This window comes from Trifolium pratense, linkage group LG3 (assembly GCF_020283565.1).
Source record: "Trifolium pratense cultivar HEN17-A07 linkage group LG3, ARS_RC_1.1, whole genome shotgun sequence".
Classification (NCBI taxonomy): Eukaryota; Viridiplantae; Streptophyta; class Magnoliopsida; order Fabales; family Fabaceae; genus Trifolium; species Trifolium pratense.
In genome coordinates, this window is record NC_060061.1 from 3,713,552 (window position 1) to 3,731,190 (window position 17,639).

The following is a 17,639-nucleotide window of genomic DNA, read 5'->3' on the forward strand; positions in this document are numbered from 1 at the left end:
ATCTCAAACAATGTATATAAAAAAAATCATATCGCAAACAATGTATATAAAAAAAAGTGTTTGATAGACTGCACATATATGAGTATACATTTCTAGCGAAAATGTTATGATATGAATATGATATGTTGGTGTAAAATACAATCCATTTTAATATTTTTTGGTGAAACTTATCCCATCCATTTCAATTTCAACACAGGCCCATAAATTATGGATTATTTTTCAAGCAATTGAAAATAAGGATTCCAATAAAGTAGATAATGATATTTTTCATAGCTCTAAAATTTTGGTGATTTCTTAAATACATTGTTCAATTTTCTCTCTATTTGTCATTTTATAATATTTTTTTCTATAGAAGAAATAACAAATACCACTAAAACTCATTTTCCTCTAATTTTCAAATTACTATTTAATATTTTTTTCAAGTTAGTAAATATATCAAAATTTGAGACTCGCAAAATTGTGAAATCTTATGGTATATGATTGGATGCACAATTCATAAGTCGGACATATCAAACACTAAACATGTGCGTATATCTTTCGGTCAGAATTCAAACTTTGATTCGTTACATTGTGAGAGTCGGTTTATTCCATATAATCAATATTTTTAACTATGAGATTAATGATTGGGGGGGTAATTAGTCCTAACTTGGGAGAAAAATATATCCTATGTGCACCCAAAAAATCAATAGAAAACAAAGGTTTGTGGTGCATATTCAATTAACTAATTAAAGCAAGCCCCACATTTTTTTTCTCTTCAAAATATTTTCCTATTTAATCCACATTGAGGCAGAACATGTATGTTATTGGGATTAACTGAAAGCATACATAACCAAAAATAAACATACACAAACATACATATACTGATATACATGTGTATGTATATGCAGAAATATGAAAAGTTGAAGCAAAATACAAAGCAACTCTTACTTCCTTTGCATTAATTAGATGTGCTTTCGGATGATTTTGTTGATGTTGTTGAAAATTCTGGTATTGATCTTTCAGGAGAATACATAACAGGTTTTGGTGGCATTTCCAAAGAATCCAAGTTACCTTCCAACATATCAATCACTTTACTTATTGTAGGTCTATGAGTAGGAATTGTTTGAATGCACCACAAACCAATCATAGTCAATTTCTTAGCTATCACATTTTCTCATTAGACATTACCTCATCATCAAGTTCCAAATCTTTTCCATTCTCAAGCTTCTTATAAATCACCAAATGTGGAAAATACATCTCGCTCGAGGATTGACTAGCTTCAACAATGTTAACGTTCTTCCGTCCACCAACCATTTCTAACAACATCATTCCATAACTATAGACATCAGACTTATGTGAAACGCCTCCGAAGCTTTTGTTGAAAACTTCAGGAGCTACATATCCGACTGTCCCTCTAGCATTTGACATTGAAATAATGCTCTCATTGCTCGTGCTTAACTTAGCAAGACCAAAATCAGATATCTTTGGACGATATGTTTCGTCCAAAAGAATGTTATGTGGTTTAATGTCAAAATGTAGAATCCTAGTATTGCATCCTTTATGCAAATACTCTAGTCCGCGAGCTATCCCTATTGCAATCTGATGTAAATTCTCCCAACTCAACGATGGACTAGGACTAGTTTTAGTTTTTTCGGTCTTTTCAGATTCTTTGTTGGGATTTTGAATGTACTTTTCGAGCGAACCATTGGACATAAACTCATAGATGAGAGCTTTTTTGGTTCCATCAAGACAAAATCCGAGAAGAGTGACAACATTAACATGAGATGTTTTGCATATGCTTGCAACTTCATTGATGAAATCTTCACCACACCCTTTAGACTCATTAAGCACTTTTACAGCCACATAAGAACCATTGAGTAATTTACCTTTGTATACAGAACCATAGCCACCTTCTCCAAGTTTAAGTTTGAATGATTCAGTCATTTTCTTTACATCAGAGTAATTGTATCTCTTTAGATTCAGAGGACCTTGACTTTCAAGAAAGTCTTCTATGTGTTGATTGTTCCTTGTTATTTTGCTGAATTGTGTTTTTAAGAACTTCCATATCTTAGCTTTATTTCGGCATATAGTGACAGCAATAAGAGGTAGTAACATTCCAGTACCTATGAAACCTATCAAAGTCCAATGTAATATTTTGTTATTTTTGCATTAATAAGTTTCTTATAGTCTTATAATCCTAAACTTATTTAAAACAACACATATGTTCAATAAGTAACTAATTCATTTGAGAGAAATTTGTACCTAAGACCAGCTTCAGCACCTTTTTCTTGTTTCCACCTGAAATAAAAAAAAATACATAAGTTATCAAACACACAAATCTACAATATATAAAAAAAAGATACATATGAAAATTTGCCCCTACTTCATTTTTTGACACATAATCATTTTCAAGGGTATTTTGTGTCATTATTAAAAAAATTAGTAGAAAAATGCTAAAACATTTCTAAGCAGAATTCGAGCACTTAACCTTTTAGTTACATTTTTTATTATATTTAATTACCACTAAGCCATATGAATTAATTTGTTATATTTTTGGAACCAATATGAGTTAAATGCCCAATTGTAACCACAAAACTCCACTTTATTTGTTACTTCTCCCACGATTTTTTTCTTTTTATCTAAAAATCCAATTTTTTGTATGTAACCCAAATTCAAATTAAATTACCTCACTTTATATCTACAATATATGAAAAGAAGATGCATATGAAATCACCAATTTGCCCCTTTTTCATTTTTTGAGACATAATCATTTTCAAGGGTGATTTCATATGTATTTTCTTTTCATATATTGTAAATTTTTGGAACCAATATGAGTTAAATGTCCAATTGTAACCACAAAACACCACTTTATTTGTTACTTCTCCCACAATTTTTTTCTTTTTATCTAAAACTCCAATTTTTTGTATGTAACCCAAATTCAAATTACCTCACTTTATATAAATTCAATTTTTTTATTAAACAAAAATCAATTAGCTGGGCATCGATATATCCTATACAATCTACTATATAGGCTGTATTAATTTTGTTTTAATTACTCAATTTAAAATATTTCTTTACCTTACAAAAAATAAAATAAATAACATATAAAAATCCACATAAAATTAATAATTATGACTGATGAATGAATATAATGACACATCTACAATATATGAAAAGAAGATACTTTTTTTTTTAAGGAAAAAAGAAGATACATATGAAATCACCAATTTTCCTCTTTTTTCATTTTTTGACACATAATTATTTTCAAGGGTATTTTGTGTCATATTTGAGGTGGTTTCCTGATTTTAAATAATTTATGTTGGACCTAAATTTATACTCAGATATTAATGGGAGAACCTATTGTTTTTCTGATTTCTACGAGATTTATATTTTTAATCATATATTAATAAAGTTGTTCATTCTTCATAATTTCTACATGACATATATTTATACTCATATATTAATACAATGATCTAATTTTTTGTGGGATTTATGCGAGACCTATGTTTTTACTCTTATTAATGAAGTTGTCAGTTTTTTACTATTTTTTGTGAGACCTATATTTATACTCATATATTAATACGAAAATCTACTATTTTTTGTGATTCTCAAAGAACTTGTGTTTTTACTAATATATTATGTTGTCTATTTTTTTTAATAATTTTACGGGCTATATTCATATTAATACGGGAACCTCTTTTTTTTGTTATATCTCCGGGCCTTATATTTTTGCTCCTATATTAATAAAGTTGTTTTTTTTTTTTTATAATTATACGAGTTATACTCATATATTTATACGGAGACATAATCTTTTGTGTGAATTGTGAGTGACCTATATTTATCCTCTTATTAATAAGGTTTCCTGATCTTTAATAATTTATGTAGAACCTAACTTTATACTCATATTTAATACGGTGACCTAATTATTTTGATGATTGTTGTGAGACATATATTTTCACTAACATATTAATAAGATCGCCTATTTTTTAATAATTTTTACGGGACTATATTCATACTCATATATATATATATATATATATATATATATATATATATATATATATATATATATATATATATTACAAAGGACCTAAGAAAACTAGATACATGTGAAAATCCCCTACTTAATAATTTGACACATCATCACTTTCATGGGTATTTTGTGTCATATTTGAAAGTTAGTAAATAATTTCAATATTTTAAAATTTTTCTTGAGATGGTTAATTCCTTTTTAATATTTTACTCCTTTTGATTTTTTATAAGTGTTCAGTTAGAATGATAACACTAAATTAAGAAAGTGAATTTTTGCACATTATCTTCCTATTATACCCTCATCTTAATTCACCAATAAATACATATTTTTTGCACTTTTCCAAATAAATTTTAGTTTTCAAATTTTTACTATTTTTTTTAGAGCTATATTTATAATCATATATTAGTACGAGAACCTAATCTTTTGTGTGATTTCTGGGAACCTATGTGTTTTTTTTTTGGGTACATGGGATTATGGGAACCTATGTGTTTTACTCATATTAATAAGTTTGTCCATCTTTTATAACATTTGCGGGACCTATATTTATTTTTTTTTTTGAAACAAAAACTTTATTATAAAAGAGAAACAAAAACCTCAGCCAGGTCTTATATCGTTTTGGATAAAGAGGGCTATTTGAGGGGGTACATTAGATAAACTTTCATGGGTATTTTGTGTATATATTATAGGGTTATATTTATACTCATATATTAATATGGAAACTTTTTTGTTGGTGTGGTTTCTACGGGACTTATACTTTTAATTATATATTAATTAAGTTGTTTGTAACAAAAATAAAATAAAAATTAAGTTGTCTATTTTTTTTTATTTTACAAATTTACAGATTATACTCATATTTAATACGGTGACCTAATTATTTTGATGATTGTTGTGAGACCTATATTTTCACATACGATTGCCTATTTTTTAATAATTTTTACGTGACTATATTTATACTCATATATTAATACATTGACATAAGTTTTTTGGTGATTTTTACAAGACCTATGTTTTTACTAATATATTAATAAAGTAGCCTATTTTTTTTTATAATTTTTACATTATCTATATTTATATTCCTATGGAGACCTAAAGTAGCAAAAGCAATATAAACTTTTCAAAGATTGATTTTGTTTCGGTACATACTTTTCCAAGATTTTATAAGAACATCTTTCGGCGTAACCGGCCTCCCATTATCGTAGACTTAATTAGAATCACATAAATGGATTAGTAGATACAAGATATATTTCTAATAACGACAATGACCAAGACCTCAAAAGTTTTGGTACAATATGTATTCAACTATAAGAAAATAGTTTTCCTTTATAAATTGTTAATATTTTTTAGGAATTAAATTGAGTATTTAGTCTTTTGTTTTAGAAAATTAGGAGAAATAATTAAATTTAATATATGCTTTTAGTCTCTCCAATTTTGAGTTTGGGTAGTTTGTGGAGAAATAATTAAATTTAATATATGCTTAATTTATAAATATGCTCTTTCATATTAATTTCCTGATAAGTACCTTGGTACACGTACGGCATGCTTTACCTACAATTTTGATAAACTATACTATAAAGTTGTTAAATAAATTCCATAATCTTTGAACATTGATTATACTATGTTATACTAAAGTTTTTTGTTGATAATTTTATCATTGTTCTTTTTTATTTTTTTTACCAAATATTATATCCCTTCTATTTTTCTTTTATATTTTAATCTATTTTCCAATAAATTTCATCTTACCAAATAAGGAGCGGCAACGCCGCGACTCCCGTGCGGACGCACGGGTGTCATGCTAGTAAATACGGATATGTAATACAACCCAAACATTAACGCATCGACATAAATACGGATATCTAATACAACACAGACATTAGATTTGTTACATCCTAGACAAACATTGTGTAGAAGATAAAGTTTTTGGGTTGACAAAATTGTCCTTTTTTGTTAGTAAAATGACAAGAATATCCTTGTATATATATTGTGTAAAATAAAGTGTGTAAGAATATCATTTCTCTCAGTTATGTTATTTTTACATAGTTTTTGCAGTTTTGTTACACAAATCCTACACAAACATTGTTCACACTGAAAAGTAAAAGATAAAATTTTTGGTTTGACAAAATTGCCCTTCTTTTTTTATTAGCAGAATGACAAAAATATCTCTTTGTATATATATACCATGTAAAAAGTGTTTAGAATATCATTTATCTCAACCTTTTTGGGTGCATAAATTGATTCTTATACCAATTTACGGAACTGGGGATCAGGATAACCGCGTGGAACTGCGTGAAAACACTACAGCATCAAATCCTATCTGTAGTGTTTTCACGCAGTTCCACGCGGTTATCGATTTCGGCCGTCCGATCAGAAACTAATGGTCAAGATTAAAAATTGAGTTCAACAGTCAAATCAAATTGAATAAATATAAACCTTCTGATCAAATCTCTACGGCCGAGATCGATAACCGCGTGGAACTGTGTGAAAACACTACAGCATCAAATCCTGATCCCCAATTTACATACTAGTACACATGTCTACAACAACAACCTATGTTGTGTCAATTTCTTTCCACGTGAGATGCCATTAAAATTACGCAAGAAGGTATTGAAAAGTCAACCGCTGTGGAAAAAGGTGCAATAATAGTCAAGTAATGTGTGCTCTTTGTTCTGCTAATGTCCAATTTTACATGACTTGTTTTTCAAACCGTCTTTAAAATCAAAAGCAATGTTTTATAATTATTTTATTACACATGTTGATGATTACCTATGAATTATGCTCAGCTGCATATATATGGACTTTATGGTCCGTTTGGTTGAGCAGAAAGAAAGATGAATAAAAGAAAATTACAGATTTCAATAAATGAATATGGACTAACTTTTGTTCAAGTTCATCCATTGGAATTCATAATTTTCTTTCCTTTCTCTTTCTTTCAGCACAACCAAACGGAGCCTTAAAGAAGAAAATAGGGGATCGGTAGGTGATACTAATACATGAAGATCGAAATTTCATATTGAAAACGTATTCAATTAACTCATATTAGTGTCTTACACTTACACGAGATTACAAACACATCATTATTAAGATTATATTCAATTATTTTTATTTTCGTTAATTAACATCCAAACATGCCTATCAGTATTTTGCGTGACCTGTCATAGATTAGGTGTAACCTAAGCTAAAGTTTATAATGTTAAAAAAACAAAAAAAAAAAGTTTTTTTTTTTACAAGAAAAGAAAAACAAAAAAGTTGATGAGGTGTAAAAGTTTAATTGCTTGATGTAACAATCAGTGCAACCAAATATCCCCTGTTTTAGGTCACTAGTCCTGTCTCGTGACACACATGGCATTAATTTATTTCCTAGAGTTTAAACACTACCTATGAAGTCAATATGAACAGGACTAAATCACTTTGAAATTTTAACACTACTTTACAAACACATCACTGTGGCCTCAACCAGAATAGCTTGCATTTGCTTGCTTAGGACAACTACATTAATGTTATACAAATTATACAAAATCCCATTATTTTAGTCTCAGAAATATTAAGATATTAGAGATTAAATTAACAGAATTTTATATATTTAAGGACTAAATTAATGAATTTCATATAGTCAACAAATAATTATAATATTCATTAGGTTTAGGACTAAATTAGACATAAATTGATGGTATCTATATCATTATAACATAGATAGTGATGGTAGTCATGTGGTAGTACTAGTACATAAATACTTAATGAAAAAAAAAGTACCAATTTTGTTCTATAAGAAATGCTTTTAATGATTAGAGCTGATGAATTTTAATAAAGCTTTTATATCATAAGCTTGTTTAGTTTGAATCAATGTTTATCTTAGCTTTTAAAATTGAGAGTTCGATCTAACTTAACATTACAAAACCAGTTTGTAAGGTGATAATTGTCTTGTCCGATCCAGAAACCTGATGCAGGTGGTCAGTGGAATTCAACCCTACAAAACCAACTCATAATACGAAGATTGTCTCTTACTTATAAAAACATATTCAAGTTATCTTGCAATCGATGTGAGACTTCTTAACATTAATATTTATGAAACCGTAGAATGATCGAAACATGCATATACTACCTATAGAACAATGTCATATAACAAGCTAGTAAAATACTCGTGCAGTTGAAAATATATGAAGAAGAAAAGAAAGAGTACATACTTTTGTGAGATGAACACTTTCCAGCATGATCAGTTTCACTTCCAGAAGAACAATAACAAGAAAATTTAGAAGAATCATTCTGATTTGTACCACAAGTTCCTCCAGATTCTCTACACACATCACACTCAGAGGACCATCCTGCACCTTCATCATATTTCACATCAAATCCTTGCTCAAGATTATCAACTCCACTCTCAGAAACACCATCCATAGAAACTTGCACTTCAACACTAACTCCACATTTCTCAAGTACTAATAAATTGTTTTGTAGCTGAGTTTCATTCTTCACTACATAAAAAACATGTTTATTGCTAACATTCTTATTCTCACACGAAAAACTATCTATGTTTTTTTCCATAATATTTGAACTGTTTCCAATAGGACAATCATAGAATATAGTGAGATTCTTAACAGATGGAAGAAAAGTAAAGGGACTTCTATTCAAAGAAGTGTTGGTGAAATTTGAAGAACAAATATCATTGACAAGATTTGTTCTAACTATTTTCATGGTAGAAGCATTTTGGTTAATGCTTAGTACATTAAAATTTTGTGAACCAATTTGAATAGATGTGTTTTGATTATGCATACAAGTGAGTTTGAACTCATTTTTGCCACAAAAATTTGGTCGGTTATTTCCCCAAAAAGGAAAAGAAACGTTTGTGTTTGTTCCACAGGTGAAATATGATTGGTTACAAGTAGAAAATGTGTCATTTTTTTGAGAGATGGATTGTGGCAAAGTTGTTGAGAAGAAAATTATGGTGAATAATGTTGATGATACAAGGAAAGGGAAATTATGAGTAGCCATTGAAATGTGCTAGAGATTGAAATGAAAAAGAAATAGATACATTCAAGGGATATTTAAAGAGAGAAAAGAAAGTGGGAAAACAACAAAAGAAAGGAAAGGATGGAGAAATTGTAGTGACTATATTCTAATCTATATTATTTTTAATTATTATATATTATCTTATAAAGAGAGTCATATTTAAATTGTATGTAATTCTTAAAAAAATAATTAGTTGTATTGATTTTTTGTTGGTATTAATTTTTTAGTTTTCAAAAGAAAAAAGTCTAATAATTTAGAGCTTGGTCATGGTATAAGTAAAATTTGACAAAAAATTATTGTCGTCAAGAACTAGTGTTATTTATGTGAAAGAAAAAAAAAACTATTGTTATTTATTAAAACACTCTTATTAATTAATTGTAGTTAAATGAAGTGATTTTTTTTATATAACTTAAATGAAGTGAAATTAATAAAAGTATATAATAATAAGTCTTCCATTGATATTTTTTTTTGTCAAGTAGTCTAGTGGATATAAATTTTACTTTTAAGTTGGATAAGTGAGATGACCATGATTCGAACTCTAACCACCTACATATATAATACAATGTCTCTGCCAATCGAGGTAAGGTTACGGAACATCTTCCATTGATATTTTAGTATGACTAAAAAAATACAAATAAGACTTCTTTTTTTCATTGTGTGATGGCGTACTAGTTTTGGAAAGCTGATGCAAACAATTAGTGTTAATTAATTATACTCCACCTTAGTTGAAAGTTGAAACAGAAGTAAATGTTGACTTATTGATAATCTTAACAAGCGTTAAACAAAAATTCCACCGTAGATTCATGTTTTTATTTTGTACTTGTTTTCACTTTCTCGTCTCCTTTATATTGTGCAAGGCTGCAAGCACACAATTTCTGAATTAGTAGTCTTCTTTTATTAACATGAATAAATAAAGTGTTCGAAATTTAAACTCAACTCATATATATATATATATATATATATATATATAATGCGATGGATCTACCAATTATATACGGGACTTATTCGATGAAATCTTTTTATGACTTTTCTTTTGAATAGTACTACCGAATCATCAAATTTAATGTTGATATGAAAATATAGCTTGCTATGCGTGAAATTACCAATAAATATTAATTGTTGTCTCATTTTAAACTTTACAGCTGCATGGATGGGGTTTAAGTAACTCTCTTTCTCTACTAGTATTGTTTTTCCTTCCCATTCACGGACATATATGTAGAAATAGAAATTGGAAAACAAAAAAAACAAAAAAAATCTTATTAATCGATTCTTAGTTGAATTCCTTACAACACAACACAAAACAATCTCACCTAGCTAGTCACATTTTTCAATTAGATTTGCCAAAAATCTTCAAACTCCAAAGAATCTTTTATTTTACCTCAGCTCATTATGTCATTATTTTTTGTTGGCCTATGTAAGAGGACGTACATTAAGCCCATTTTTGTACGAATGACATTTTAGGTAAAATGTTTTAAGGAGAGAAAAATAAAGTGGAAAAACAACAAAATAAACAAAAGAATTTGTGGTGGCTAAATGGCTAATGACTGTATTCTAATCAATACATTATTTATATTATTGTGTATTAGCGTGCTAATTTTGAAAAGCTTGATGCAATCAATTAGTGTTTTATTATATATTTGATTGTTTGAAACGAGCAAGACTTACAAGTGGAGAACAGAAGAAATGTTGACTTATATAACAAAGCAAACTCAATTTTGATTAAGAAAAGGGTATGTGCCACTAGTATGGGAAGAGGGTGAGAAACTGACAGGTCTTTTTTTTTTAATGGCGGAAACTGCCAAGTACTTGTTATAATTGGTTTGGGCTTTGGATTCTCATCCATCATGGTGCAACAAGTTTTTTGTGTACCAAAGTACTGTGTGTGTTAAGGTTGTTCTAATTAAATAGTAACGTTTTGATTTTGATGGTTTCTCTCCCAACCCCCTCAATTCTTTTCTACCCCTAAAAATTCAAGTTTGCCCCTTGCAGTTTGAAACATTTTTGCCAAAAAACTTCGGTTCGTATTCACCGAAGCCAAATATTAGACCATTTCGGTAACTGCAAACCGAACATTAGCGTTTTCGGTACACAAAAAACGAACGTCAGTTTGTTCGGTATCTGCGAACCGAAATGTCATAGATTTCGGTATGTTGGTCGCTGGAATTAGGCCATTTTCGGTAGAAGTTTACCGAAATAATTGTTTCGGTACCTGCGAACCGAAATGTCCCAGATTTCGGTAAGTGGTTACCGAAATTTATCAGAATGTCAGCTTATTTCGGTTCGTATAAACCGCAGTACCCCAGGGGCAAAAACAGAAATTCAGGGAGTAGAAAAGAATTGAGGGGGGTTGGGAGAGAAACCATCTTTGATTTTTTGGGGACTTGAAATTACTTTGTCATTTCCAGAAGGAAAAAAAAAAAAACCTCAATTTGCAATTTCAAAATAAATTTGACAAGCTAAGTGATGGTACCTCATGATCGGCGTCCTCCCCTTTAGGTTCAACATTATGGGAGTTGTGTTTGGTACTTTGCTCTTGATACTCAGAAATCAAATTCTGAAGTTTAATACGGTCTACGCACAATGGAAAAAAATCATGTTTTCATTTTATTTATACTTAGAACTTCTAGAAGAGAAGCTTTTTATGATTTAGGATTCCGGAAATGCACGAATTGGCAATGACAGTGGTCCATAGTCCAATTAAGGAAAATATTTGGTTGGTTATTTAGATACTTAATTTGAATATATAATTCATGGGTATACTCAATTGCTTGTTGTGACCATGAAATACTTCCTCTTTCAATTAATTAAATATGTCATGTCGTGTATATGGCTAGCATGTAGTATAAAAAAACTTATATCTATCATATTGTTGGCATGGAAGCCAAAAAAAATTAATTTCTGATGTTGAATGTGAAAAAGAAGCAGGATTAAACTTTCTTAATTTTTTGCTATAATGGAGCTTATCGATCAGTTATCATCACCTTTGGGTTAGTGTCAACAAGTTATTTAGGCACTTATTATTTAGGCACTTATTTTAATGAAAAAAAATCCAAATTTGTAAATATTAGATTTTCTTATTAAAATCAACAGTTTAGATACCTTCACCTATATTTTCCTCTCACTTTCATAGATTTTATGAATTTAATAATGAAAAATGGACTTAACATAAATCCAATTTTAAAGTCTGAGTGAGCTCACTAAATAAGATTAACAAGTAGATTTTAAAGTCTTTTGTCACTTAATTAGTAATATAATCTATTAAGATGTTGCACTAGAGAAGTAGTTAACGAAATCTAATTCATGTAACTTTATCTCCATGTTATTGATAGAATTAGTATATATCTAGAAAACATTATTTGTATTGTTTTAGATATTCCTAAGTTATTATTGTATATACCTAGAAAATAGCAATTGTTGTATATAAGAAACACAGAGTATCAATAAAGACTAATTTTAGTAAATATGACTTTTTTTAAAAGCAAAAGAGCCCAAATGACAAGCCTACTACAACACTATCAGTAGATTATTAGAATAAAAGAATATATAAAACAATGAACTTTTTTTTACAATATAAAATCATATGACTTGATCACCGAGGTTTCGGACAAAGCTGAAGCAACCGGATAGGGATGATGATGTTTACTTGATCACCGAGATCGATTTGTACTAGCTAGAATTAATCTCATGAATACAAAACTCAGCACATTGGAGGGAGAAGTCATGGCTATTAAAGAAGCAATTGGTTAAATGATTCACAAAGATTTATCCTATGTCATTTTTTAAAGTGACTCAAAAATTGTGGCTGGTTATTGTAGTTTAACAACTTTGAGGTAAAAAACAATTCAAGCGAATATAGTTGTTCATTCTTTAACATGGATTACCTATTCTTTATTTAGTCACCATATTTTCTCGTTGATTTCTCGATGATAATTATGACGTGATCATTTAAAAAATATAAATGACAAATAAATATAGCATCTAATATAAAATATGATAAACATATAGCAACACTGGCCCAGTAAAGGCAGGTTTGCATTTTTAACAGGAGAAAAGCAAGGCCCATATTTCACAACATTAGAATGGGCCTACAAAATCACTAATCTTAACTATAAAGAGAGCCCAACATAAGCCAAATTAGGATAGGCTACACTTTAAGTTTTGTGCCAACACTTCTTGACACAATGTCTCTAAAACCTAATTTGATTCTCCAACTGCTACTAGTACCTTTTATGTATACAGCTTAAGTCAAATTACAAATTTTCCTAATGCCACCTTAAAGGCATTATATCAGCACCTTCTGATTGTAAATCTGAGAAGCTATAAGATAATATGCCATTCATGAATTGTGATGTGGTATGTGGTGGTGACCACTGAATGCAACCTATTTGTGCATTATTATTATGACTTGCTACATAGTTGCCACCATCTATACATTTATCACCAAAAAATTCATTCTGATCATATGTTATAACTGGTGCTTGATGAATATTATTTTGAAATTGCTCCACTGTCTCACCTGTAAAATGAGATTCAATTAATAAATCAATTTTGCAAAGTCACAAACATAAGTGTAACATATTGATTAATTATTAATTACTAAAACATACCTTGAGTTAACAAAGCAACATTGTCATTCAAAACTTCATCAATTTCCTCCAAATCATTCCATCTAGCATGTGCTTCTCTCACCAATTTTTCTATGTATCCCTTATTCATGTTGTTAATGTCTCGGTTGGGAATAATTTGACCGTCGACATAAGCTTTAACCATTTGGCATATGGCGTTGAGATATATGGTAACTTGAGGCCCACGGTAGACATATAGTTTGTTTCCCATCAAACAAGTTTTGGCATGCCTAATTGTCACATCCCACATTTTCTCTGACATCCCCATGCCTAAAATCTGATTGCAAAATCATATAATAAACATATTAGCTTATTTATCATATAATGATTAGTTTTGTAGTTAGGTGAGAACAAAAATGGTTAAGTACCTTTCTTAGCCTAAGAGGGTCAACAACAGATAATTTGAGAAATTCTTGCACTGTGGTGATTCCTTCTTTAGTCAATTTTTTGTGAAAAGCTCCATCTTTTCCAATCTTCTCTAAGCGCCAAACTTCATCATTTAGATTTGGTGGGTGGTGTTTCTTGTACACTTCATTTGTATTAAAATTAAAATTAGCATAAAATTTTATAATTAACAAACTAATTATTGAAAGGTGAAAATGAAATGCATAATAGAAAAGAAAGAAAACTTACATTCACCACGGTGATCCTTAACAACAAAAGGTTCAGTCATGCCTTCACGAATTCGGACACTTTGATTAGTCCCAGGTGCAATTCTAACAGCAACTCTAAACTTTCTGCTACGAATCCAGCTAGAATTATCGGTGAACTCAATATCTCCAATAGGTGCAATTCCATCTCTCATAGTAAGATTCAATTCTCCTGTAAGCAATGGTCTCTTTCCAGTTCTCTCTTTCACAATATTACTATTGAATTCTTCACTTGTCCATGATGATTCCTTTTCACCAGGAGGAAAATCTCCATCAAGAACTACAATTTCAATCTTGATTGGATGAGGTAAACTTGTAGGAACAATTTGGCCATTGCTTTTGTCAACAAGAATCACATTGATTGAGTTTCCATCCATATCTAGTATTTTACTACCTGTGAATATTGGAAGTGAAAGTTTCTTATTGAACATGAATTCAAAACTTGATGGTTCTTCAACTCCTTTGAGTCTCAATGAAGATGACTTTGTTATTGATCGCGGTGGATAACATTGTCTCATCGCTCGTTCCACCTCTTCGTTCACCTGATCATATTAAGACATGTTTGTTACAATTTTTTCTTTAAACAAAGTCGCGCTAAACAAAAATAACATTTTCGTGTTTAATTATGATATGCTTGACATTAATTTAATTTCTAAATTACGGTAAAGTTGAATGGTTAATTACTTACCACTCTTCTAAGTAAAGGTTCCAAGCCAGAGAAAAGATTTTGCATGTTTTTCACCATAACTACTTCTCCTATTACCCTATCACATGAAAATTGAGAGTAATTAATGCATAGTATAAGATATATATTAAGAAATTATAGGACTTTAAAGAACTAATGAATTGAAAGAATGAAATGAATATTATGTTGGTTGATTGATTGGTTTAAGAACCAAAGAACATACGAAGCAAAAGAAGATCTTGAGGTAGTTCTCATGCGTTTATTGTCATTTGGTTTGTCTTTATTGTCTTGAATAGAATCAAATAAAAATCGTTTAGCAGCCATATTTTGGTGAAGAATTTGGGACCAAGGTTGGATGTTTATGTTGATGTAAGATTTTTTTTGCAGTAAGATAGGTATAGAGAGATGAATGAAAGGTAGAATGAGATGAATTGAGTATATATATGGGAAAAGAAGAAGGTTCTTGGAATGTTGGAGGAAGTAACCAAGCAAATAAGTAGATTAATTATGAATACTTTTTATTTTCATATGTAAGATGTAAAGACTTTTGGATATCAACAACCATTCCTAAGTCAACCCAAATCTTTATACAAGCTATAAAATGTAAGTAGGACCCCAAAAATTGTTTGAAAATGCCCCCTTGTTAATGATTAATTTATGTGATTTTATTTTTATTAACCTTCTGATTTTCAAGAAAATGGAACTAATAATTTAGATTTCGATTGCGAAATAAATAAAGTTTGGCTAAAAATTGTAAATTGTTTCTGTTAGAAATCGAACTTGAATTCTTCTGAACAATTTGTCTTATGGAGAGTTTATTAACCTCTTGAGTCTAATATTAGTTTCATTAGTGCTGTAAAATTATTTCTACTCATAAATTTAATTAAATCACTGCATGATGTCAAATATTTAATTAAATCACTTCAATTGAATATATTTTTATGAATATTTATTTCGAAAGAGTATGTTAAAAAAATGAGTTTAATTGATATGCATCGATGGTGTAAAATAGTTCTACACGATCGTCCAATAAACAACCACCATTTTGCCATGTCATATCAAGAAAGTGGGGTGAATTGGGGTGATGTGGCGGAAAACATGGTTGGTATTGATTGACGGTGTAAATTATTTTACACCGTCGGTGTATTTAAATTAAATCCTAAAAAAATTACACCATAAATACCTAGAAATTAATCTATTGAAGTTGTTGATTTGATTGAAAGATGGGAAATAAAAATTGTATAAATAAACAATCTCTACTACTTTTTGTGCCAATTTTTTTTAATAAAAGTCACAAACTAGAAATTAAAACCACTAGCTTAATAGTGAAATGGTTGGGCGAATATGTATTTAATTAATGCACTTCCATTAATTTGGAATGGAATGCACTTCAATTAGGGTTGAATATATCCTTCATAAACAAGTTTAAGTGGTTGATGAATAGTGTAGAGTGGTTTAAGTGGAGTAATAAGTTAGAGGAGAAGATATCATATTTTGCCCATAATCAATGTCTAGTTTAAGTAGGTGATGAATAGTGTAGAGTGTTGTTGTACATCTTAATTAAAATACCAAGTTTGATTCATACACTCATAAAGAATGGGTGTATTGTTTTCTTAAATCCACCCTTATATTAAGCCTTCTTAGTTCTTACAATATTTGGGTGATGCTAATTCGTACCATATATATAAAAAAAAAAATTTAAAAAACCGTACCAAAACAAAAATACACACGATTTATTTTTAAAAAGTTACATTTATATATTTAGCTTGTTAATGAAGTCACCAAAAAAAAAAAATGAAGTCAATTAACAAGAATAATAGGTTTTGCCGTTTTGTAATTATATTTTGTCATTTACTAATTTGGTCAAACTTAGTGTTTCTAGGAATGATCGTATACGTGTTGGGGGCTTTCCATATCTACGACTCTAACAAACAAACTTTTTTTTTTTTGTTGACAAATCTAACAAATTAACAAACTTGTAACAATATTAGTAGGATAATGCTAAAATGTACGACATTACCGCTTCGTCATATTGCACGACAGTAGCTTTTGTTTTAATTTTTTATTTTCTTGAGAACATATATGGTATGGAAAAGGAAAATGATAGATGGTACGACAAATATTGTCGTCGTAATTGCACGACGTGTTTTTAAACTTAATTTTTCTCTTTTATTTATGAAACAATTGGTTTAGTTTGTCCAACATTTTTTTTTAAACAAAAATCAGTAAATCAAAAAATCTCTCTTGAGGTGGACACTCCAAATCAATCCAACTAGCTGCTTATCTTTCTTTTTCTTTGAGGTAATTAGTTAACAAGTTGACAGTTGGTTTAATACGTGTAACTCTTGCAATTAAAGAGTATTTTTTTTCATCACCAGTATTCGGCTCACTGGACCGCCTAATTTAATTCGATGATCAGTTTTGACAACAATTAGTTTAAGCACCCTCTTGATCGTAGTTGCGTGAGATCAAACCGTAATTTTTCCTACCAAATTCATCGTCAATCACGATCAGACCAACTAACAATTATTAAAGAACATTTGGTTTAATATATTTTTCTTTTAATTTGGAAACGGATAAACTAAGTAGTATGACCAAGTAGTAACTATGAAGCCAATTTAATGAAAAAATACAAGGTCGTGCAAATTGGACGAGAGAGGCGTCGT

The 17,639-nt window shown here is 29.5% G+C and overlaps 1 protein-coding gene and 1 pseudogene across 1 annotated transcript; both read right to left on the reverse strand.

Annotated features, from left to right (window-relative positions):
- Positions 1–781: 781 nt before the first annotated feature.
- Positions 782–9,079, reverse strand: LOC123916175 (annotated as a pseudogene).
- A 3,893-nt stretch (positions 9,080–12,972) lies between these two features.
- On the reverse strand, positions 12,973–15,390 carry LOC123915802 (protein SAR DEFICIENT 1-like). Its single transcript, XM_045967043.1, has 6 exons — positions 15,197–15,390; positions 14,977–15,052; positions 14,272–14,830; positions 14,007–14,167; positions 13,621–13,915; positions 12,973–13,529 (listed from the first exon to the last, which is right to left on the reverse strand). The coding sequence occupies exons 1-6, from the start codon at positions 15,295–15,297 to the stop codon at positions 13,276–13,278; spliced, it is 1,446 nt and encodes a 481-aa protein (XP_045822999.1). The 5' UTR covers positions 15,298–15,390; the 3' UTR covers positions 12,973–13,275.
- Positions 15,391–17,639: the final 2,249 nt, after the last annotated feature.